This window comes from Bemisia tabaci, chromosome 3, assembly GCF_918797505.1.
Source record: "Bemisia tabaci chromosome 3, PGI_BMITA_v3".
Classification (NCBI taxonomy): Eukaryota; Metazoa; Arthropoda; class Insecta; order Hemiptera; family Aleyrodidae; genus Bemisia; species Bemisia tabaci.
In genome coordinates, this window is record NC_092795.1 from 34521459 (window position 1) to 34547355 (window position 25897).

The 25897-nt window shown below is 40.0% G+C and overlaps 1 protein-coding gene and 1 long non-coding RNA gene across 5 annotated transcripts in view; one reads left to right on the forward strand and one right to left on the reverse strand.

Moving 5' to 3' along the window:
- Window positions 1–25897, forward strand: part of Mmp1 (Matrix metalloproteinase 1) — a 95952-nt gene that overhangs the window by 24202 nt on the left and 45853 nt on the right. For all 4 annotated transcript variants that reach the window (XR_002009816.2, XM_019056170.2, XM_019056173.2 and 1 more), the window contains exon 2: window positions 18616–18745. Coding sequence is in view for 3 of the 4 variants with exons in the window: in XM_019056170.2 (XP_018911715.1) it covers window positions 18616–18745 (130 nt within the window). In the remaining variant the exon portion in view is untranslated. The remainder of the gene's footprint in view (window positions 1–18615; window positions 18746–25897) is intronic.
- LOC140224239 (uncharacterized) lies at window positions 9832–11861 on the reverse strand. The gene is made up of 2 exons (XR_011899535.1): window positions 11551–11861; window positions 9832–10212 (listed from the first exon to the last, which is right to left on the reverse strand). It is a non-coding gene; the product is annotated as an uncharacterized lncRNA (long non-coding RNA).

Below are 25897 nucleotides of genomic sequence, written 5' to 3' on the forward strand. Positions count from 1 at the left end.
ACCGTCTTTATACCACATACCGTCCGTTCTGGGCTCAGAGGCCGAAAGTTCCAGACGCTGAAGCCGTAGCTTCGATTGCTCCGGGTGCTACGCCCGGAACTTTCGGCCTGTAAGCCTGGAACGCGGACGGTATGTCTATATAGTCCTAGGTACGGCTTCCACGGCCGGAGTTTTTTTTTCAGTGTAATGGACCACTAGACAAGGTACCAATTTCAGCATTCTGATACATGTTTCTTAACCAGAATTTCACGTAAAACACGATTCGCGCAACGAAAATTACTGAAACTAACTCCTTACGAAGATATTAACTTTTATTTCATTGTTGCGTGGAATTTGAAACCACCCGCTCATGAAAACTCAATGCTCTACGTGATTCACATCGCGCACTACAACGTTTCAGCAAGCTTCTCAATCGAGCAATCTTCATTTCCCACCATGTTTGTTCAAGCTATAAGCAATTTGCTTATAGTTGAGCCAAAGCGTCAAGATTGAGGATGCACATTTTTCATATCGCAGAGACTGTCATGATAACCGTTGTAGCGCGCGATGTGACTCACGTAGAGCATTGAGTTTTCAGTGAGCGGTGCGTTTGAATTCCTCGTCATCAATGAATCAATAAATATCTTCGTAGGAGTTGATTTCGGTAACTTTTCGTTGTGTGTATCGTGTTTTACGTGAAATTTTGGTTATGAAACATGTATCAGAATGCTGAAATTCGTACCTTGTCTAGTGGTCCATTGACGTACTTGGATCGTGTGAGGACGACTTCAAATTGAGTAAGCAAGGGACAAAAGAACCTCGTAAAAATGTTTGCATTGTCTGATGAGCCATGATTCCGCGGGCTGCGTCAGTTTTCTTACCCCCGGATCGTGTACAACAACAAGTAAGACATCAAAGGCGCTCGCGTGAATCCTTGCATTGTCTGTTGAACCGCCGCACAGTGGATCGAGTCAATGGGAGAGGTCGGACAAAATTTAGAGACTTTAAAAGCTCATAACTCCGTTCTTACAAAACTTTGCGCGTTTAAAAGCGTTTCCATTGGTTTCCTCGTGAAATTTCCTTATAAAAGCACCCCTTGAAACTTAAAATGTGACGAAATAAACATCAAAATTTGTAGATTTAGTCAAAAATTTCATGTCCGACCTCTCTGATTGACTCGATCCACTGTGCGCCGTTTTGCAAGCGGCATCAGCGTCAGTTTTTCCGTTGCTCAACGACAAACACAAACACGGGAGTCGACGGTCCAAACGGTGAGTTCGTGCGTGTTTCCGCGTTTCCTGGTTCGCTGCGATGCAATTTATATAAAATCACTCGTGCATCGAGCGACCTCTTGTCGGGCGCATCGGAACTGATCTTGCGGAAAAATGCCCGATTTTCCACGGGAGGTTCAGCAATCTCCGCTCAGCCTTGCAACGACGCGTCAAACCTACCCGCTCACTCGCAATTACAAACTCTCGTTGTAATTGCGCAGCCTGATGTTTATTCATACGTACTGATTTGCCTAGCCGCGTTGCCAAATCAGTGGAAAATTATCCGTTCAAAGGTAGGGTTAAGGTTAAGGTGCTTCCCGCAATATCGCAACGCTGTTTCCTTGATCATCATTTTTTTTATTTATTTCGGGCTGTTATCTAACCTCCCTATGAACGTAAAAAATCTTCAACTAGATGTTATTGATTGAAGGGTGTTACAAAAGGAGAGAAAATGTCGACATCCAAATTAGTTCAAACTGGGCAGACATTTGTAAACTTTTCAAATTTCGTCATGGCATAGAAAAGAAAATGGCAACTTGAATTACGACTTCGAAACGTTTGTCTAAACTACCCCGCGATTAACTTTATCATTTAGACGTAAAAATAGCAGGGGCAGTCGAGACAAACGTCTTCAGGTCGTCACGTATTTTTCCTATCATTCTTATTAAAAAAAAAAGAAAGAAAGAAAAAAAAACCAAATAGCGATGTTTGGTTGTTTGGCTGCATAATTTTGATAATGCATATTACATATGATGCAGGATGGAAGTGTCATGACAGAAAGGATTAATGCTTATCTAGTCTGTTCATATAGCGTTCATTATCAATACCGCAATGAATGATCAACTTTAAAAGCTCCTTGAGAGCCTTTTACTGGTTTCCCATAGCATTTCTTGGCTTTATGCCTCCCCATGAAAGATTCAGGTAGGGAACTTTAAAAGATAAACTTACGTGTATCTCCAATTACAAATCGACACTTAATGTGATTTTCTCTACGCATTAAAATATTTACTCATGAATCCAGGAAGTTGTCATTATTCCTTTATTTTTTCTGTGACAAAACTCCGAAGAGAAATTTGGATACATCTGAAGTGCATTTTTAACTCATGGTGCGCGTAGAACATACGTAACATGTCTACAATGAAATAAATTGCGGAATGGTGATATTAGTTTTTCCGGACGATCGAAGGCTACTCGTGTTACGTTAAACAATGAATTGAGAGGGTACTCGCGGTGATTCACTCTTTTCCCTTTCTTTAGTCACTGCTCAGAGGTCAAGTCGCCGCATATCCCGCCATTCCGTGAGTAAGTACTGATCGCCTCCAAGAAAAGGGGGTCTTGTGGGAGGGAGAGATTAAACTGAGGATTCGGCAAAGAGCAGGAAGACGAAAGATCCCTTATTTATGTCTTAGGTTGTCAAATTGGGCCAAAACGGAGCAATTTTTTTGTTCACATTTTACCTCCGGCATTTTCTCTACATTTTCGCCGCCACCCCCCCCCCCCCCCCCCCGAGATTCACAATGTCAACCCGTCTGTGTGTATTCCTGTCTGCGTATTTTTTATTGTAAGATAATTTTATGGGGGAAAATTTTATTTTGGCTCATTTTTTTTCAAAACATGAAACAAAAAATGTCAGAAATTTTTAGATACTGGATTCAACACTTATAATGCAGAAAACACGGCGCATCGATTTAAAGCTATTTCGACACCATCGTCGGTTTTTCGAAAACTTCCAAACCTTCGAGAACTGTAACAAATGAGCCAGTTCATATTTTATTGAAAACAGCCGTACATTTTCGATATTTTTATTCCAAAAAAGAGGAAACACGTAAAACATTTTCATGAATGAGTAAGTAAAAAAAAAATACGTGCCGAGATTTATCATTTTCATTTCTGGAAAATTGGAAAGGTTGGTCATGAATTTTATCGATTTTACACTTGTGTTTAACATTACATTTCAAGTTTTGAAATGTCTAATAATTTTATTGAAAAAGGCAACCCTGGGCCGAAGAGCCCCAATGACCGAGACCGAGACCAAGAACAAGACGAAGCCGCTCATTGATATGTAAGGCAACGATTCTCACGTTGAAATCATTTCACCGATGCCAAATTACTTTCATTATTGGTTAATTTTTAAAGCAACTCAATATTTGGTAGACGCTATGTTTAATCATCTCACAAGTTTTCCAAATTATGCGGCGCGTTCTTCAAATTATTCCCATGCTCTTATACGGTTTTTTTTTTTTTTTTTTTTTTTTTTTTTTTTTTTTTTTTTTTTTTTTTTTTTTTTTTTATAATGGGAAAGAGCTTGATGCAGAAACGGCTTTTTTCGCCCCCCCTCTGGAAGTTCTTCAGACTTTGTCTATTGATTACTCATACTTGAGCGCTTCTTTTCCCAAATTTTCAGACCCCCAAAAAATTTTGGGGGGGAGCTAGGGGGGGTGGAAGTCAAAACCTATGAACCTCGATATCTCTTGAACAAAGAAAGATATCGAAGTCCGGTTTGGACGAAAAATCGTCTAAAATTGCATACTTTAAGATTCTAAAGGTCGAAATCCCGATATCACATTTTTAAGTCAACATATGTGCTTTTTTCCAGTTTTTAGGTCTAGAAAATTTCTTTTAAACGAAAAATTTACAAAGATCTCAATTTTTTATTTGAACCAAAACCAGTTTTTTAAATTGTTCGTCTTTTTCCGCATCCAACGAGTGGTCCATTAAGCTGGGGAACCAAACGGTTCCGGAGTTATGATCGATTGAAGTTTCCGCTCAACGCGCGCCGACCGATTTTCGCGCGCAAAAAAGTCGGATTTGACTGTTATTAGATCAGATTGAATGTTCAAACTGAGCAAAATGCTTTATTAGGGACTCTTGAGGGTCGCTGAGTTCAGAAATTACCGATACTTCCAAAAAATTCACGTTTTTAAAATTGCAGCTTCGGACAGGACCACTGAGCGGCCGGTCGGCGCTCAGTGGGCCTCTAAAATAGCGCTGCGGAGCTGCAATTTTAAAAACGTGAATTTTTTGGAAGTATCGGTAATTTCTGAACTCAGCGACCCTCAAGAGTCCCTAATAAAGCATTTTGCTCAGTTTGAACATTCAATCTGATCTAATAACAGTCAAATCCGACTTTTTTGCGCGCGAAAATCGGTCGGCGCGCGTTGAGCGGAAACTTCAATCGATCATAACTCCGGAACCGTTTGGTTCCCCAGCTTAATGGACCACTCGTTGGATGCGGAAAAAGACGAACAATTTAAAAAACTGGTTTTGGTTCAAATAAAAAATTGAGATCTTTGTAAATTTTTCGTTTAAAAGAAATTTTCTAGACCTAAAAACTGGAAAAAAGCACATATGTTGACTTAAAAATGTGATATCGGGATTTTGACCTTTAGAATCTTAAAGTATGCAATTTTAGACGATTTTTTCGTCCAAACCGGACTTCGATATCTTTCTTTGTTCAAGAGATATCGAGGTTCATAGGTTTTGACTTCCACCCCCCCTAGCTCCCCCCCAAAATTTTTTGGGGGTCTGAAAATTTGGGAAAAGAAGCGCTCAAGTATGAGTAATCAATAGACAAAGTCTGAAGAACTTCCAGAGGGGGGGCGAAAAAAGCCGTTTTTGCATCAAGCTCTTTTTTTAAAACCTCTGCATCCTAATATTTGAAATATGTGTGCTCCTCAATTGTTACTATCAATTTTGTCGAAAATGTAACAAATCTTTTCATTCTGCTTACTGATCTGTGCTACGACTGAGATTACACGAAGCGCATCACAGGTTGTGTTCCATTAGATTGAAAGTGCAATTGAGTCCCCCTCTCCCTCCACTGAAGTCGCGTCTACCTAAGGCGTTCCTCTCAAGTTTAGTAGGATTAAACAGTTATCTCATGGTCTTTCTGTGGCGTAGCATCACATGATATAAATAATTAGTATCTCTCCTCGATGATTACCTTCAAAACTGTTTGCTCAGGTCATGGTTCTCTTGCGGTTTTTGGGAAGATGAGATGTTCTGGAAGTCCAAACGGTATTTTCTTTAAATGATAAAGAATGATAAAGCTATCCACTTACTTAACGCTTTATGAGAACTAACGATTTAATGTCGAATTAAAGGCGTATCTTGACGAAATTAATAATGTAGTGCCTTCGTTGTAGTTTCATCAATACAGTTTCAGATGAAAAAAAGTTCCCGTTTTGGTTATCACGTCACACTAAAAAGCTAAAAAAAAAAAAAAAAAAAAAAAAAAAAAAAAAAAATATGAAAAAGGAATTTTTCAACGTAAAAGAAGAAAACACCACATAAGCAATGCTCAGCCCCTTTCAAATCTAGTCTGACTCAATGTAACTAAATAAATTGACTCTAGTGATGAATGAATGACCTAATCTACCTCTATGTATAACCGAAAGTAATCAAACTTAGTGTAACCTAACCCTCTGAACCCAACCTAGAAACTCATATTATTTGGAGTTTTTTGGGCAACGTGCGTAAAAAGTTTAGCTTAAAGCTGATATCTCATTACAGAGGGAAAAAGCTCACACATGTACAAGCACAATTTTCCCTCAAAAAGATACGCTGTTTGGAGCAACACTAGTTACGTCCATTCAAATTGTGTTTGTGTGTGAGCTTTTACCTTTTGTAATGAGATATCAGATTTAAGCTGAACTTTTTACGTACGTCGGCTAAAAAACTCCAACGTCCCGTCTCACGATCCGTGCGATTACCGCAATCAGTGTGTGTCATATTATATTAGTTTGAGCCGGCTTTCGGAAAGTTCCTCCATGGCTCAATGTTTGTTTGTCTCTTTCTTTTGGTTTTTTCTGTTCTTTGACGACTCGGTGAGTTTTGACTAGTCAAAACTAGGGCCCGGCAGTTTTCCATGGGATGGAATAAGTTTGCTTTATGAAAGAATACAATCAGACAAAATGTGATGATTTTGTACACAACTAATCCAACTCAAGAGAGCATGCACGGTTGCGGTCAACCTTGCAAAATCCGTGTCGGGCACCTAATCGATTCATGTCTCGACTCATCCCCGATGCTTCCTCCTCTCTGTTGCCAGATGGCGCTCGCGAGCCAAAAATCCCGCAGCACTCGCTCTAGTGGAACGGTAAGATATCTCCAATGATTTGCAACCTCGATTTTAATTCGGTTCCGGTCCACCCAAACGTACGCTCATCCGCGAATTCCGATTCTCCGCGCGTCTGTCGATGACGGGGGCCAGGCAAGCCCCCTTAATTTTAATTGCTTCTTCCTATTTCCACATATTCCGGGTTTTTTTATGCGACTCCTCCCGATATTCCGAGTCAAGTTCAAGAGAACTCGATGGTGCCTAATCTATGCATCGAGCAAACAGAACAATCGATGCCATACTTCGTGCATTTCTTGTTGTTTCCAGCGCTAATTTGGAATGCTTGTAACACTTTAAGAAATCCTAAAATGTACCAAAAAGAATATCGATGTAGGCAATCTTGTTTTTTGCCACTAGCTATGGGAATTCTTGATATAACTCAAAATTTACCATTCCCAGAGAGGAAATCAAAATCGCCCAATAACTGGTCTAAAATTCATTTGCTGAAAAGAATAAATGAAAATAACTATCAATTGATCAAAATGTTGTCACAGAAAAATTGATTATTTTTTGATCCCCATTTCCCGTCCCTAAGAAATGGTACGAATAACTAACCTGCTCGCTAGGACATAATGTACGAGTATATTGCACGTTAGATATCCGTCGGAGGTACAAAGCACTTTTCACTATCAGTATGAACTTAATAAATTTTCTCGATGCATCAAGTTTATTGATTTGAAAAATGAGTAAGAATAACAGAACATATAGAGTGTAGTGATTGGTAATATTTCTAGTAAGCAAGAAAAATAAGTGAAGTGTTTTTGCAGCTACGAACAGCGGCTGCGACGCGACACGTTCTTAACAACTCCTTGATACAATTATTCGTGCACAAGGGATGTCCGTGTTGCATATACCAAATGTTGAAGGCGTTTTGACTTTCTCAGCCCTCGCTACGCTACGCACAGTGTTGGACATCATCCCGGACCGCCGCGCGTTTAAGTTGCTTGTCATGATGAGCAAGAGATGTAGATAAAAGGAGTCTCGTAAGACAAGTAAACAGATCGAGTTCACCTTAAAATGGAGGAAAATGCTTTTCCAGGTCCCTGTACATTTTTCTTGCGGCGCCTCTAATGACCCGGTTTTATATATTATTATTGAAAAGCTTTACTTCGATTCATAACCAAACATTTTGTGACTTATTCTCATGACCAATTTGCATGAAAGGGAGCAGTCATTCCTACGGTCTCGGGCCCCTCTCTCGATAAAGATTTGGAAATTTTTGCGAAGGGAAATAACGTGACCATAAAACTGTTCTATTTCCCCTTATCTCTATCTTTAATCGCTTACATGGCCTCAGTTCGTCGGATGTAGGCGTGTTCAATCAGCGTTGCAGTTTTTTTTAAATAGTTCTTTTTGTTACATACCCTATTTCTTATCGGAAAATCAGACAAATACTGGCCAAAACTTTATTGCACCCAACACCGATGCCAAATGATGGAGGGTCATATTTTCGATTCGAAAGGGAACCAATGGGAAATACGCAGATTATTTCGGCAGCATTATTGCTAGAGGCGAGGAAGTATTACATGCGTAATACGTCTACTCATGCGTTTTCACGGTACTGCGTGTAACTAATGGTGTGATTTTGTGCGTGCAATTCGAGTAATCACTGATCATCACCAAGGACTCACCTGCTTCGGCGTGTTTGGTGCACGCGTGGATTACGCATATCAGTTTTGAGCATTAAATGGCGTGGATTGACAGCTGGCCGGGTCCTCTTAGGCCGGCCTTTCAACGTTATTATTTAAGAAAATATCGATATTTTCATTAATTTTCCGCGTGTTCTCTCAAAAAATTCTTGACATTCGCTTGACTTTTCTATCGATCGTGCCGAAAATCTCTCGTGTGATTTTTAACCTTTCATTTGCAACAAGTTACTAACATCTCTAACAATAAGTGCATAAGTGACAATTTTTGGAAAAATGACGCAACAGCTAAGCATGTTTTACGTAAGTTGGATTTTCTCCTTTCTTATGAACTTTTTCAAATCAAAACATGGATACAGCACTATTTTAAAATTTCCCCGCATCATTTTACTCACAAGTGTTCGGGATTCTACGCTATTTCTGATTAGTTTTTTTTTTTCTTACATATTTTTTCAGACTCTTGTTTTTATTTAATGCTAGGGAGTTGAATGTGGACTAATTATTTGTATACCTATCCTCAAATAATGTTAAACCTCCTCCCTATCTGGTGGTATGCATCTCTATCAGCTTCAATTACACTGGAAAAAAAAAACACATTGGATCTAGAGTCCAGACTCTTAAAAACATCGACAAGAAAAAACACTCTTGATTCAATCGGATTTTTGCTTAAATCAAGAACCAAGCCTCTTAATTTGAGCGGATATCCTTTTGATTTAAGCTTAAATCTGATTGAATCAAGAGTATTTTTTCTTGTCAACTTTTTCAAGAGTCTGGACTCTAGATCCAATGGTTTTTTTTTTTTTTTTTTCCCCCAGTGTGCTTTTAGCTCTTTTCACCCATGGACGTAGAATCCAATCATATTTTTCTTAACAAATAGACTCAAAGACCACAAACTTTGAAACTTGAAAATTTGTTTCTTTCCGATTCAGTATTTCTGGTTGAAACTTCTCTTATACGTAACTCCGATGGGCAACTTACTTACCGATTTTTCTAAAATTGTTGTTGATACTTCGTACACTACAGCCGTTTCGAGCAACCGCATCGTCAGGTGTTTAGAAAGAAAAAAAAAAAGGTTTTTCAAAAAAATAAATCCTCTTATTTTATTTTCTAACTTCCCGCCAGTTAGAATAATGAGTGATCGAGTGTTGATAATTTCAGCCCTCAGTAACAATGAGCACCAAAAACGACATTCTCCGATATTGCTTTCCTAGTCACGGAGCGGATCATGCTCATCAGATTCGTTCGAGCTCAAGTTAGGCATATCACACGCTCGCCGCGGCGCGGCGCACATTGGTTCCAGAGCCAGATCTAGGCGGCATTAATTAGAGTATCACCTTTGTTGGCATGCAATACATGTTTTTATATGTTTTTTGGGTCGCTGATCACGAATCTGAAGTCAGTTTTACTCCATCGTTAACTAAAACATGGTAAATTTGCGAAAAATAGCAAATTCACGCTCAAATGCCGGAATAATTATTTGACAATTTGGCTTAGAGCTTGAGCTATAATACATTTGACTCATTTAATGATTAATCATCCAAAACGACCAACGATTTTACTATTCTTCATTTTTGGATAATTATTTCAGAAGGGAGTAAGGGGGGGTTGCCACGTTGAGTAACTGAACGAAGTATACCTGCATGCAATTGACACGATCTGTTTTCGGAATCTACTTCCATAATTTTGAGGTATAAGAAATGGCAGGATGAAAATAAAGTAAAAATCGTCCTAATAATACTATTGGACAGGGAGAAAAGGCATTGAACGTGTCGGACACTGGTCCGTTGTTTTTTTAAATTAAAGAGGTTGTAATGTATTTTGTATTTTTTTTTTTTTTTGAAGTACCTACGAATAATCAAGAAGAGCAAGAGTCAGTTTTCGTCCGAAATTCAAGAAATATATTCAAATTTAAAATTCATGTATATTAAAATGTACAACAACTAAATCGCATATAAATTTGATGAATAATTAACATCATGAACACATTTAGCAATCAAAATAAGTCACACAAAATTACATTGAAAGAAAAATTTCACTGGCTACGAGAGGAGGTGAATATTCTTGCGGGTAATGATCACATTTTATAGATTCAGACAATGGTATGCCAAAAAAAGTAGGTAAAAGTCGCAGCTTTTGTTATTTTATTGAATTAATTAGGAGTTTTGAACTTGTGATGTCTGGTTGGAGGCTCTCAAACCTGTAACAACAAGAAAGAACAAAGAAATCATGATAAGAAAAAGAAATGAAGTCTTTGCTGAATAATAATATGGAAAAACCCTTACTTCCGGGCATATAATAATCAACGAAAAGGAAACACTACACAATAATTTACTATGAATCGATAATTTTAGCGATTTTTTTTTTTTTTTTTTTTTTTTTTTTAGAAATTTTATTTGCCATGATTGTTTTGAAAAACCAAGTGAATAGACTCCTCTCTAAGTGAATATCAAAGAAAAAAATAGTTTTATATCATTGCTAGAAAGGTAGAACGGTATCACCAACCCGTAATGTGATATAGCCAGTTCTCATGAGAACCGAGCGGGCGACCTTTAAAAGGCTGTATTTAAAAAACCGGCAAAAACTGGCAAAAGATATTTGTATCTACATCATGCCTAGGATTAGTAGTAACTAGAAATGGCCGTTTAAAAGGTGTCGGAGGGTGACAAAGTAGTTATTTTCAGCCACTAAGGGAGTATTAGATCATTTTTAGCACCAACATTATACGTCTAATCAGTGTTTTGCGGCCCCTAAAAAATTGTATTTGCCATGATTGTTTTGAAAAACCAAGTGAATAGACTCCTCTCTAAGTGAATATCAAAGAAAAAAATAGTTTTATATCATTGCTAGAAAGGTAGAACGGTATCACCAACCCGTAATGTGATATATCCAATTCTCATGAGAACCGAGCGGGCGACCTTTAAAAGGCTGTATTTAAAAAACCGGCAAAAACTGGCAAATGATATTTATATCTACATCATGCCTAGGATTAGTAGTAACTAGAAATGGCCGTTTAAAAGGTGTCGGAGGGTGACAAAGTAGTTATTTTCAGCCACTAAGGGAGTATTAGATCATTTTTAGCACTAACATTATACGTCTAATCAGTGTTTTGCAGCCCCTAAAAAATTTTATTTGCCATGATTGTTATGAAAAACCAAGCGGATAGACTCCTCTCTAAGTGAATATCAAAGAAAAAAATAGTTTTATATCATTGCTAGAAAGGTAGAACGGTATCACCAACCCGTAATGTGATATATCCAATTCTCATGAGAACCGAGCGGGCGACCTTTAAAAGGCTGTATTTAAAAAACCGGCAAAAACTGGCAAAAGATATTTGTATCTACATCATGCCTAGGATTAGTAGTAACTAGAAATGGCCGTTTAAAAGGTGTCGGAGGGTGACAAAGTAGTTAAATTCAGCCATTTATGTGGAAAAATACGTGAAAATCACGTAAAATAGCGTTATGTCTAAGGGTTTATCTAAAGCTGTAGACTTAATCTAAAGATATGATTTCAACATGGTAAACCTTAAACTTACCTTCAATTTTAGGATTCCTTTTTAAAAACTGTGCTTTTATGCCGAAAATGGCGACGAACCTCACATATAAAAATCACTTCACTGTGATAACCGAGGAAACTGGTATGAACTGCAGAAAGACGACCTGCGCGCTTACCTTTGGAAGCTTATAATTTTCTTATCACTCATCCAATCATCATGATATTTGGCCGAGATACTCTCCAGAGTATGTAGTATCGACCAGTGGTGCCATTTTTCATTTTTATTAAAAGTCAATTTTTCGAATTAATGCCGCCTAAATCGGGCTCTGGAACCAATGTGCGGCGCGGCGCTCTTCCCGGAAAATGAATGGCTCGTTTAACGTTACGAAATGCTCGTCACACGGAACAGCAACAAAAGAAAGGGCTCCGACTTATTTAAATAAGTGCGAAGTTGTTGACCGCGACGGCCGGCGGGGCGGAGGAAGAGGGCTAATTGAGCGGAGCTTCTGACTCACGAGTTGGGACCCCAGCGCCGCGACGCTGCTGGCGCGGGGACAGTTGCCCCAGCGGACGGCCAGATGGCGCGCCCGCCGTGCCCCCAAGGTCATGTGACTCATCATCTCTCAATCGCGGTCGTGATACAGATATATTGCCCATCACTTGCTCTTACGAATGGAAATTAGCGGGGACTTCGCGTGAGACAAAGGCACGGACGTGCGGGAGTTGAAGCAATTTTTCTGGGGGCAGCCTGGCCCCCGCTTTTCCGGAAGGGATCTGGGGTCCACCCTGTACAAAATGAGGTAAATTTGGCCGTTTGAAAATCTACGGCCTTAATTTCACCTGCAATCCTCGTAAACAACTCCAACTTTTTTCCTTTTTTTATTTTTCAACTTTTTGCAAAATTATCCATTTTCTTTTCAAAACCAGTTCCTCAATCTATCCTTTGCGCACCATCATCCCTTAATCTTTAACTCTTAATTGCGCGGTATTTTCAGAGGCGGATCCAGAAATTTGGCAACACCGGAATTGCCTCCATTTAAACCTACGCTAAATAATTGATTCTTGTCGGAGCACCTGGCCCCTCTAAGAATCGATACATTTCCATAGGGTTTTATGGAGAGAATCCGGTGTTGCCAAGTTGCTGGATCCGCCAATGGGTATTTTAGAGAGTATCATCTGCATTATGTGTTCATGAACGAAATCTTTCTTTTGGGAAATCCGCTTTCATGTATTGTGAAATTCATATATCACACATTATACTAATAAAATCCTGCCTCTCCTTCCCCTCCTGTGTACCAGGCGCTGATAATTTTAAGTCGAAAAAAAGAAAAGAAAAAAGAAAAAAATCTGCCAAAAATCCCACCACAAACCAAGAATAATATGGATTATTTGTTTCTTCGGTGTTTCATTCCTTCGTAACTCTTGAAGATACATTATGCTGCCAATATGCGAATCGACGCACGCCGCATGTCAGTGCCTTGACGTTGCGTTGCGTGGCGTCGCGTCGTTGTCGCGTCCACGATGCTTTACGACGACGTCTCGAATCACACAGATGACTCAACCCCCCCCCCTCCCCCACGCGGAGAAAGCCCCCGCCCCCTGCCCTATTGGTGCGGGTGCGGGTCACTAAACAGCACAGCGCAGTGGAGTGGGCGCGCGAAATTTTTTTGTTGGCTCTCCCGCGCCGGCCGCGACGCCGCATCACTACGCGTGCAATTAACCTTCTCCCGCGGGGCCCACGCCGCACAGTGGATTGAGTCAGTCAAGGAGGTCGGACATGATATTTTTAACTAACAAGGGGAGTCTACGAAGTGACATCCTGGGATTGGGTTCATTTTGCTTGTACATGAAGAAGAGACAAATCTAAGGTTGACGTATTTTTTTTTAGCCGCCAACTCCCAACCGTTCTCGAGATATCGATTTTTAAAGTTACGATTTTTGCACGTTTCCGCGCGGAGTTCCGGCGAGTCAACTGAGCGCCGGCAAGCTGCACGAAGCGCGTTTCCTATCAGCGCTGCAGACCGGCCAGCCTTATCAACAGTTCCGTGGCCGAGTGGTAAGTGTTCGCCTACTGTTCCATCGATCGCGGGTTCGAATCCCGCTTCATGCCGTAGCTTTTAGGGTACGCCGCAATGCGTTTTTACAAGTTTTCTTTATTTTTATCACACACCAAGGGGTCCGCCCCCTGGCCGCTGCGCGGCCCAACCCCCGGGGCAAAAAGGCGCGCTTCGCGGCGAGCGAAATCATCGAAATCGACCGTTGACGGTTGCAAATTCAGAGTAAGGAAAAAGTCATTAAGAATATTGTGTGGTGGGAAATTTTTATTTGAAACATCATTTTATCATTCAATTAAAATTATTTACCCAGTAACCGTCAACGGTCGATTTCGATGATTTCGCTCGCCGCGAAGCGCGCCTTTTTGCCCGGGGGTTGGGCCGCGCAGCGGCCAGGGGGCGGACCCCTTGGTGTGTGATAAAAATAAAGAAAACTTGTAAAAACGCATTGCGGCGTACCCTAAAAGCTACGGCATGAAGCGGGATTCGAACCCGCGATCGATGGAACAGTAGGCGAACACTCTACCACTCGGCCACGGAACTGTTGATAAGGCTGGCCGGTCTGCAGCGCTGATAGGAAACGCGCTTCGTGCAGCTTGCCGGCGCTCAGTTGACTCGCCGGAACTCCGCGCGGAAACGTGCAAAAATCGTAACTTTAAAAATCGATATCTCGAGAACGGTTGGGAGTTGGCGGCTAAAAAAAAATACGTCAACCTTAGATTTGTCTCTTCTTCATGTACAAGCAAAATGAACCCAATCCCAGGATGTCACTTCGTAGACTCCCCTTGTAAGACTGCAAATTTTGATGTTTAGATGGTCACAGTTTAGATTTTTAGGGGTGCAATTAGTGGGAATTTCACGAGGAAACCAATGGAACCGCTTTCAGAACCTAAAATTTTTGCTTACACGGAGTAATGAGCTTTTAAAGTTTCCAAATTTTGTCGGACCTCCCCTATACTCGATCCACTGTGCGTCGCGCGTCGCGTCGATCAGCTGTGACCGACGCTCGCGCGTCTTGACAGCCGGCACAGCGATGCTTTAAAATTGGAGGCTGTAAGTTCTCAAGATGTTCAAACAAGTACAGCAACATTCGGGAAGTCTTCCACAGTTTTTAGCCAATATCTAGACGAATTCATGATAATTAGTCGGATTTTTCAGGAGAATGCTCGTTTCATGTATTCAATAATGAAATAATTTACACAGCGAGAAACAGGGCAAATTTTCACAAATAAAACCAAAACGTTTTGGCTAAAATCTCAGCCTTCCTCAGTTGAATAAACCCGTAAATAAAAAATTAAAAAAAAAAAAATAAATTAAAAAAAAAATTAGTCATCTTGTCAGAGCATCTAAAAAGTGTGCGATCGAATTTTTAAAGAGGCGTCTCATATTTTAATTCAAGATTTTTCTTTGGTTTTAGTTATTTCTTGTCTTCAATGAGGTCATGTAAAAATCTGTACTAAAATTCAATCGCACTTCCTCCCACTCCTTGTTTTTGAGTGTGTAAAATTGAACACTTCCGCATTATAGAGATCGTGGCTTTAGGCGAGGAACAGTCTAGCTTCCCTTTGAAAAATGGTTAAAGGAACTTCCGCCTCCTTCGCCTATAGCTTTAATGACCAGGGATAAGGTCCCAATAACGTCAGTTACTTTTTCGGCAACTTTCCATTTTATACTGCCCGGCAACGTCGCGCTTTTATCCTTTCGGCGCATCATCCTTGAGCATTCCCAGCACGGGCATCACGTACCTCCACAGGGGTCGGTGCGCTCTCAATTTTTACGCCCCCCTCTCCCTCCCACCCTCACCCGCATAAATTTCCGACCTTGACAAATTCGAATGAAAGGAGAGAGGCCTCCTCACGACTCGCAATTTTTCTTTCTTTTTCTTTCTTTCTTTTTTTTTTGAAGAAAAGCAACTGAACTTGGAGAATACTATCATCGCTGGCGGGCACGCTTGAACGACACTTCTTTCAAAACAATCGAACAAAATTCGACTATTCACGTACAATCAAAGCAGCGCTTCATTTTCGCTTGAACATCCTCGGAATGTATCGATTTTTTCGATGGATCGAAAATTACGTGTGAGGTTGAATGCCCGGAGGCAGTTTGTTTAGATTTACTGAATCGTGCAGTTTTTTAGTGTTGTAGTAGAGTGGATTTTGATGCGGTTAGAGATGGGGGAGAGGTCTGGATTATTTTTGTGATGAAAAATAAATACCGAGATAACAGCAAAGACAAGTTTGACGTGACATCCGTCAGAGTATCGTAGAACTATTTGAAAGTAACTGACTATTTTTGTAAAAGAGGGAAGATTATCGTGAGGCACAGTGGCTATGCACTCCCCCCTTCCCCTCGTGCAGAACAATTTAGGGATGTAGGAGTGTAAAGTCTACACACAACTCTTACTTGTGTCGCTCAAATGACCTAACACTACTCATGTCCGACACTTGAAAAAGTAAACAAGAGTTACCTTGAAAGTGACGGGGTCTTTTTCAAGAATTGCAATGACTGTCAGATCACGATGAGTTACATCCTGTGCATTTAAAATCTCATGCTTTTGACCGTCTTTTTTTTTTTACTGTGGGGTAGTACAAAGTAAATCAGGTCTTATTTGACGTAAGGAAAACATTCGGTCGAAAAGTATCACGTGCCACCGACAAAATTCCTCCCGCATCATAAAACTTCAGGCCTTGAATTTGCAAAGTATTAAGGAACCTGATGGATAACATAAAGACTCGAATAAAAAGTAAGAAGCCCAAATCTCGAGAATGCAGTACTGTGTCATAACTCATCCAATGAGTCACGCCTCACGAACGTCTCAGGAGTGTGTAATTTCCGCAAGTTTAGCGGTATACTTTTCTCTCATACTTATCACTCTAAGCGAATCCCACGGATTAGACGGGTTTCCTTTTGAAGCCGATTTATTTACTTTTTTTGAGCGATACGTAATCTCGACCGACGGCAGGTAAAAAGTTGAGTCACTGTGAGCTTTACCGTCAGATTTCCAGCGTTGACAAGTTGCTAGGTTAAAGTCAATATTTTTAAATTAATATGTGAGGAAAAAGATGATTTTTCTCACAGTCTAGAGTCGATGTGGAATAAAAGATTCAATTAGTCATACGAGATGGATTGAGTAGAAACTGTCGATTTTGCCTGACCTCCTCTTTGGTGAAAAAATATATCTTCGTAACGTCACTTGATCTTCGACCTACAGAACTAATTTTTAACCTTAAGAGATAACGAAAGAGAGTGAATCGGAATCTCCATAGTTGATTTTTTTTTGTTGTCCAATAATGAATTAAAATGAAAGTTGTTGTGTCTTGAGCCGTCTACGTGTAATGGCATGACAAAACATCATTTTAGATTTTCAGCGCATAAAGTTTAAATTTTTTGCATCTTTTTTTCTTCTTATCATTTTAGATCGCATTTCGGTGCAAAAAAATCCATAGGTATAGCTTAAATTGGCATCGTATTCTTCAGCATGCCAAAATCGTAGAATTGCATTTCCATCAAAATACTCGCAAAAAAATGCCCGTTGACAGTGGTGTATCCATGATATAAAAGAATGGGTGGGCCGGGTGGTATCTTTATAAAAAATTTCTCATGTGAGGGTCAAAGGTATACAATTACTTAAAATCACGGAAAATAACTTTTTGGAGGACAATTTTCCGGTCAAGGGGGAGGGTCTAGAGTCCAGAACGAACGTCCAGCTACGCACCCCTCGTCCCTGGATAATGAGTCCCTCCATAGAGAAAAAAAAGGAGGTGTTTGCATTTCGGGCATCTGTTCAATGTGTGCATCAATTATTTTGATGATTTGATGACGTAGGTCGGTACAGCGACGTTTATCCTGTCGATTTTCTTGGAAATGGTGTAATTTTAGGAAAAAAGTCATTCTATTAAAAGTGCTTGAAATTATATCATGAGTTGATTTAAGCAGAAAAATGGGACATTATGGTCCGTTTTTCATACTTCGAATTCCGGATTTCGCTGGCCAGGTTGTACCGACCTACGTCACAGGGTAAACAAACCTCAAGATGCAAACGCCTCCTTTTTTCTCTCTATGGAGTCCCTCCGATTAATTCCAAGATCGAAGTTACATCTAAACCCTTCATCGATATTCTTAAAAATTGGCAGCATTGGATGGAGCTCAGGGATGATTTATGCGTTCAGCGCGTCGATAATTGAATGAAGATATTCGCACTTGCTCGTGCGATATTGTGCAAAAGTTCCGATCCAATGCAACAGAGTTTCTTGATGGATGTTGGACGCTTAAGAGGCGTTTCGCCATGACCCCGCGTGACGGCCGCCGTCTTAAAATAACATGTGGCGTGGCGTGCTTTGCGATGTATCGATTGTTATGCCATTTAAACCTATGGAAAAGGATCGATAAACAGGGTGTTCGCAGCGAACACCTTAATAATCGATTCTTTACCACAGGTTTAAATGGCAGAACAATCGATATATCGCAATTCACGCCACGCCACTGAAAATAACATGTGCACTTGAGAACAAATACATCGGATTTGTTCTCATGATTACATCCGCAGATGCCACTGAGACCCTGGTGTTATGATGATGTGACTGGACGTAAACTAATAGATTCGTGTAATTTACTCGCTATCAAGGCCGATTTTCCCCTTTATTTTTCTAAACGCGATAGGATTTTCATTCTTTCCTTTGAGAGGATCTCTGCTGCCGGTCAAATTCTCTAGAAAATCAAAATATACCGAAAGATTTGGAGAGAATTGGCATAATGATAACAGTGGAATTTTCGTCATTATAATGCACTGAAATTTAAATTGACTGATTTTGAGCTGAATTTTCCAGGAGCCATCTCCGAAGTTACTGGAAAATTCGTAATACATTTGAAGGGTGATTTTTATTACATTCTACTAAATCAGACCAAATCTTCGCCTAATATTTTGAATCCGGTAAAATTTTGGAGGACCTATACCCACGTAAACTCATCCTAACAAGATGCATGCTGGAATATTGCATTTCAGACTAATTTAATGACCTTTCCAAAATGACGTTGTATTCTTTTTGTTTCAGATGTATTTATCCCAATTTGGATATTTAAGTCCGTCTGTTAGGAATCCAAATTCTGGACATTTAATGACAGCCGATACCATGTCTAGAGCCATTAGTGAATTTCAATCCTTTGCAGGCCTCAACATAACTGGTGAGTAATTTTGTACCATCTTATCGCTGAAATGATCTCAAATCTTCTAGTTAAAGCGTTGCAGTTTTGAAAAATATTTGCGAACATCTTATCTTCCGTCTGAGAAGATGTTTTTTAAAACTTTTGAATCTGCATGGAAATTTTTAAGGAGTCGTCGAAGATGACACTTGAAGTAATGATCAGCTTAAAATTAAGCAAAAAGTCGAGTATAAACGATCAACAACTGAAATAGTTAAAAATCAACGGGTAGACAATCGTCCCCATCCCATTAGAGCAAAAATAATAACGGTCTCAAAAAGCTTGTTCCTTTGTTTTGGTGTTTGTTTTGGCCTTGTGGACAAGGCTTATGAGTTGGACGTATTTCTATCAAACGGAACTAGATATGCATTTTGACGTGAGCCCTTTTATGCATATATTCTTACGGGTCTCAGGGCTCATGTCTTAATGCACATAGTTCTGTTTGATAGAAATACGTCCAGTTAAAGATCGTGTTGCTGATCTTCGTCACTCCCGTCGCGTTGCCGCTGACGTCACTGGCGCTTTATTTCCCATTCATTCTTAAGGCCCGAGCACTAACGAGCACACCCCATCTTTCCACTTGCACATAGTTCCATTTCGCATAAATACGTCCAGCTGACAAACTGATGTCACGCAAGGTGCAAAAATATGGCCGCAGCTAGCTCCATTTAGTTTTTGCACCATCGCCAAGAACTTATCCTGAACGGCGCAGGGGGAAAGGGGGATTGGCGATGAAGCGGCATTATCATTTTCACACCTGGCTTTGCTAGTGACCAAGTTCAAGGTCACGTGGAGTTTCGAAAGAGCCCCGATCGTAGCGGCAAACTGTCTCAAGCGTCAAGCAAGGTGCTTGGTCATGGGCATGATAATGGAGATGAGCTTGTAATGAGCCACCATACCTCGTGACAAGCCACAGTATGCGTGAATGGACTCCTTGTGGCTTCTGCATAAGTCACAGGGTGTCTCGGACATGGATTGCGTATATGGAAGTAATCGCACAGTTTTTGATAAATATTATTAGGACGAAAAGTGAAGCAATTGCGGACGAATCCGTATTCATAGAGGTACTTGCCTTCGTATAGGGTTCGGATTAGGCAAGGCGTTTTTGACTGGTGTTGAACTAAATTTTCCGCTGTAAAAAGTAACTTGTGTGCATGGTGTGGTTACTGAGCCTCTCATACTTTTCGTGTTATGCATTCACTTTTGAGTCATTCATTCATAGCTCCGTTGAGCGTGCGCTTTTGTCAATGGAATATACCGATATGAGGCTACGTTCCCGTCCGCAAAAGACGAGAATCATAAAACCTGATGAATAAGATGTGCTATAGTTCATTGCTCTTTATATTTTTCACGCCACTCCTTTATTCCAGAGTTGTGGGCTCTTATTCTTTAAGTGTGAGAACGAACTACCTAGATATGTATGTTTTGGTATTCATAGAACCTCTGAACAGAGTTTTTCGGCATGCGTATTGCTGTCATGGAATGCACATACAAAATCGAAAGAACTAATCGATTTTACCGTGTGCCTCGTAGATTTTGGGGTCAATGTGTACCTAGGTATGCATGGTCGGAACTAAGAAGTTTTTGTCGAAGGGAGGGCAAGAGGGTACTGCATTAAGGTAGATAATTCGAAGTGACTCTAAAAAACACCCCACCAAGGGAGATCCGTGGGACTCTCCCAGCTCCATAGAAGATTTCGAGGGATTTTTCTTAAAGGGCAGCCCAAGACATCTCATGAGCAATTTTGAGCTGTTCTCACCGAAAAAGTAATCGCATTAATGTTTCAAAGATAGATAAGTCAAACAATGTGCCATGCCCTGCCCTACTCTGTCACGTCCCTTTACGCTCAAGTTGTTCAGCAAAATCCTTCACGTTTCATCGTGGGGGCCAAGTATTTCTGCCAGCCCCCCGCCCCCGACCACATCCTCATTAATTCGGTCCACGAATTACCATTATTTTACTATTTCTATTAATTTTACCATTTCCATTAATTTTACCAGAAGTCTTTGAAATCATCCTGACGGATGGTTAAATCTATCATTTCTACTTATGTGCAGCTCTAAAAGATTTAAGCCATCCACTCATCCTTTATTTTACCCTCATCCCTCTTCAATTCTAATCACCCATCATTCAAAGACCGAAAACAATGGCTCCAGTACACTGGCCACAAGTTGCGCCAACTTCCAAAGCATGGTCTCAACCATGCACCTAACCCCCTCTCAACGAAAAATGTTTAACAACGTTCCCCAACGGATGGAAGTTTCCTCATGACATTTCTCGATGATTTTCAATCCCGTGTTCCAGTATGGCTAGTTTAGCATTCATCACAAGATTGTTTCCGGGTCGGCCGATGGACTGTTGACTGTTATCGGTTGGGGGGACGCGACGGTCACGCGCCCCCTAGAGAAGGGTGGGGGGAGAGGGGGGGGGGGGGGGGGCTCATCTGCCTCCCTGGCACGACTTGGCACTTGGATCAGCGTCGACGCCTTCCCTAAGCCCACCTGGGTGTCAAGGCCGTGACGACGCCGCGCCGTCACACTTCATGCCCAGTCAGTTGACCCATTGCGCCGTCTTAGTTCTTGTTCTAAGGCGTAGAAAGGAAAAGTTTTCGCTAAAATGATGTCAATAGCTAAATTTACTCTATGAAGATTGTCTAGATTTTTTTCTGTGGTTCAATCTTTAACGTACACGGAGAAAAAAACTTCGTGCGTGGGACCCGAAGTTTAGGTCGTATGGATCTCTGAAGTTTTCGGATTGAGCATCTGAACACTTTAGGTCCAGCTGCTGAGGTTTGGATCACACATTTGAAACTTCAGTTCTTACATCTGAAGTACTTCGGTTTTCACACCCGAAAAACTTCGGTTCTCACATCCGAAAAACTTCGGTTCTCACATCTGAAGTACTTCAGATATAAGAACTGAAGTTTCAGATGTGTGATCCGAACCTCGACAGCTAGACCTAAAGTGTTCAGATGCTCAATCCGAAAACTTCAGAGATCCATGTGACCTACAGTTCGGGTCCAACGCACGAGGCTTTTTTTCTCCGTGTAGTGTGACATGTCTCTCATTGTATAACCGTAGCATAACCATGCTGCCTGGGAAGGCCATACTGCCCATACTGACAAGGAAAAATGAATCGGTGAGAACGAAAACACACCAACTCGAAAAAATGAAAATAATCGAGACACACGCAAAACTACACAGTAGTTGAAGAAGTTGCAGAAGGAAAAGATGTTTGGTGCCGAAAGGCAAGTACTTAAGGCCACTTTAGTCCAAGTTGGAACAGATGCGTTAACTTCAATGACCTTCATGAAAACTGACTCTCTTTCATGAAAATTGAGCATTTTTAAGAAACCGAGTTGGTGTGTTTTCGTTCTCGCTGATTCAATTTGAAAGTTTAATTTAAAAATTCACTTGTTTTCAAGTCTCCTTTTTTATATCAATCAAAAGAAATGTTTTGATTTGGATATTTTTAAGCCCAATTTTTCCTAAAAGTGTGACTTTCATTCTCATCTTAGAAAAAGGTTTAATATGTCCAAAATTCGGCCTCTGAAGACATAATATATTACTTTGGAGAGAGCGCTGAGGAGAGTTCCCACAATTCTCAGACTTTCGCGATTTGAAGCACCTGTAAAAAATTCTCTCCGTATGCACCCATGATCATAACAATGGGTTACAATGGGTAATGATAAGTTCCTATACTCAGAACTTGTTATTCTAAACCAATATAAATTGGTTCAAATTTGCTCCTCTGTTAGATTTGTACGCTAAGAGAGACCGAAGTCCCTCCTCTTCTAGTTTCCTCAGTTTTGGTTATTTTCTGCGCAGGTATCTTTAACACATTTCCCCTCTGATGAGGCTGAATCAGCTGCGCCCTTGACCATCAGACGAGTTGCTAGCTCAACAAACTCTGAGCACCGTCAAATACGAGTCATCTACCCATTTAGGGAAACTTGCTCATAATTCTGCCGCCAAATTAATCCATGGGTTGCCAATTCATACACTCAATCACGAAAAAAGCAGCCCCGGACAATGTAACAGTTCAGAATATCTACTTTGTCTTACAGAATTAAGGTTACTGCTCCAAAAATAAAGAAAATAAGGAGAGGGAAGTACGGAGAAAGTTAGGTGAATCTCACGTGATGTATGAACTTTACTTCTCCAAGAGATTAAATCACGTAACTAACTGTGCCGCTTTTCATATTTGTATAGAGCGAACATCCAAACTGAGTGACCACGAAATATAATGAAATATCGTAACATGTATCAACATCATAGAAGATTCTCTAGGCCACAATAAGAATTTCTTGTTTGATAACAGGGTTTTCTTTGAATCGTCTATTGAAAAAATGATGACCTTCAAAGTTTTTTTTTTTTTTTTTTTTTTTTTTTTGAATGAAAAAATCTACAGCAGTACACAAAAATTATAATACCTATAAAATATCATGATTTCAACTCAATTTTCACGGCGTGGTAATTCTTTTCATGAGGGTAAATCGTTATTTAAATGTTTTGAATGTCCGGAGACGCTCAATTGATAACTAACCAGAAGTGCTTCTGTATAAGTTACTCAGAGTTTTTATGTCACTATGCTCAAACTACACCTGCCTTTGATTTGTTTTTTGTTTATTTTATTTCATATTTCATTGAAATATGTTTAATTAGTTCCTGAAATGTCATTAGTTACATTACCTGCAATTGAGTCGATTAAGTTCTGCCAATGGACTCCAGAAACTATTCATCCATGTGGCAACGTGATTCATTCACAAAGCAATTGTGCGTCACCTTCCGCGGGAAGAGACTTTAGGTCAACGGCTCTCAGAAGTTAATAAACGAGTCCATTCGAGAAAAAGCGGAAAATTCTCCAGCCTCTAAGCTAAAATGGTCGAAAAAGCCGAATTGTAATACTACATTTCTTCATATGTATTACTAACAGTTGAATATCAGTTTACGTATGTGTCATATTTTACCTTGAAATAATCGTTTCCCTGGTAAAAATTGGCGATAAGAACTGCGTTTCAAAATACCATAGGAATTCTTATAGCCGGCTAAAGAAGGCCACAGAAAATCATATAGCTGGCTGTAGAATGCTGAGAAAATCATACGGCCGGGCTATACGAAGCGATAAAAAATTATGCAGCCGGGCTGTAGTTCCTATCGCCGGGCTTTACACTTTATCGCCTGGCTGTTGCTTTTTCGCCATCGATTATAAAAGGCTATAAGTAATTGTGTAGAAATTCGTGTGCTTTGGAAATCATTAAGTTTGATACGGAACCACCTTAATATTTACAAAACACACATTATATTTTTCTTTAATACATATTTTTTTCATCAATTAAAACGAGAATAATCCATACAGGATGTGCAAACATTTCAAAATCATGAGTTAAATAACGCTGACTCGTTAATATTAGAGCCTAACACAAAGCGGAGCGGCAACGCACTGGCGCCTACAAACCTAACAGGGATACCTCACGCATTGCGCAATGCGTGAAGTATCCCTGTTAGGTTTGTAGGCGCCAATGCGTGTTTCGCGCTGGCTGCTCGCCTGCCGCACCGCAGCGTGCCACGGCGCTTGAAGCAATTATCTCACACCAGAGGTATTGCACAGTGTCATACGAAACTGAAGGCACTCTAATATATTAGTAATGGCAGGCATCCATCAAAAGTACGGAGCTTTCCTCGCAAAATAAATCAAGATACTACGGCCCAAAAAGAGAGCAGTATTCCAAAAACTCACTAAGTCCTAGCATCCGTAATTAGTAACATTTAGCATACACTTCGTCGCCCTCACGACGAAGGGGCGTATCATCAAAATTGGACATTTTGAGTTATGAATGGATCCTTCTTCACCTCAAGCTCCTTTTTCCATTGAGTCTTGTTTGAAAGCTCAACTCTCAATATTAACCGAGTTATTGAGGAAAAACAAAGAGGCGTAACATAAGAAAGACCTTTTCTGGGTACGGCGAACGGGCGCATCATAAAGCAAACGCGACTACCTGACCTCTCCTCAATGATACGTCCTCGAAAATCAGGCCCTTTCGGTTCGCGCGACACAATATGCCCGTCACTCACTGATCGGGTGTGTTTCTCAGTTATTGTTTCAGTATTTTGTTATTCCTGCTATAGATTTTAGACCAATCTGGCGGTATTTTTTATATTTGTCGGCGTGTTTTAATGCTACAGCCTAAAGAGCTCTTTATTGTTATTGGTCAGGAAACCTAATTTGTCGGGTGTTTCGGTAAACATTCGTATTGTCAGTCGGGATTCTTTGATTTCGATGGCTTTTCGCCTCTTAATTTTGGTTTGACAGGATATTCTGGGAAAAGATCTAAATTGTCCGGGGGTGTATAGACGGTAAATGTCAAAAGATTCTCAACTAGGTCAAGATTTTTTCAGTTTCTATTTACATGCCAATAAACACTTGGTTAGCTCTAATTGTTTTCTTTTGACGACGTATCAAATGTAATCATGTTCGGTTTTTTTTTGTCTTTCACCTACAATTATAATGAGTGTAATAATTACAATCGACTACTATCGATGTTTGATTTTTTTATTTTTCAGGCATTCTCTTGCTTTATCGTTTAAATAGACATTCATTATTCATATTTAACTTCATTGTTCTAATTGTCCAGACACAGCTTTTACCACCTGGCCATCAAGAGTAAGCAAAATGAAGTGTTTTCAATTGAATAAAAGAAAAAATCTTTCCGCCGTTTTGTTCATAATGAGATTTCAATATTCAACATATCAAAGCTTTTGGTAAGATTATTAATTTTCAGTGATTAAGGATGACAAAAATACATTTGGAGTGGCAAGGAAAACATTATTTTTAAACACTTCAAGTTGCGAGCTCTTATTGATCAAAAGTAAATGCAGTTAATGAAATATGACTCGTCGTGTCAGAAATACAATTAAGCATCCTAATGCAGTCAATTTTAACAGTTAACATTATTTCGTCTTTGGCGAATGAAAAAAATTATTTTACTTTATGTTTTAAAATGAAATGTCATAGTCTGCCCTGAAATTGAAATATTGGCACATCTTAATATTTAATTTGAAAAATAGAATGAAATTGTGAATCAACCACTGTACTAATTGCGAGGGGCGTTGGTTCATTTGAAAGGTGTTGTTC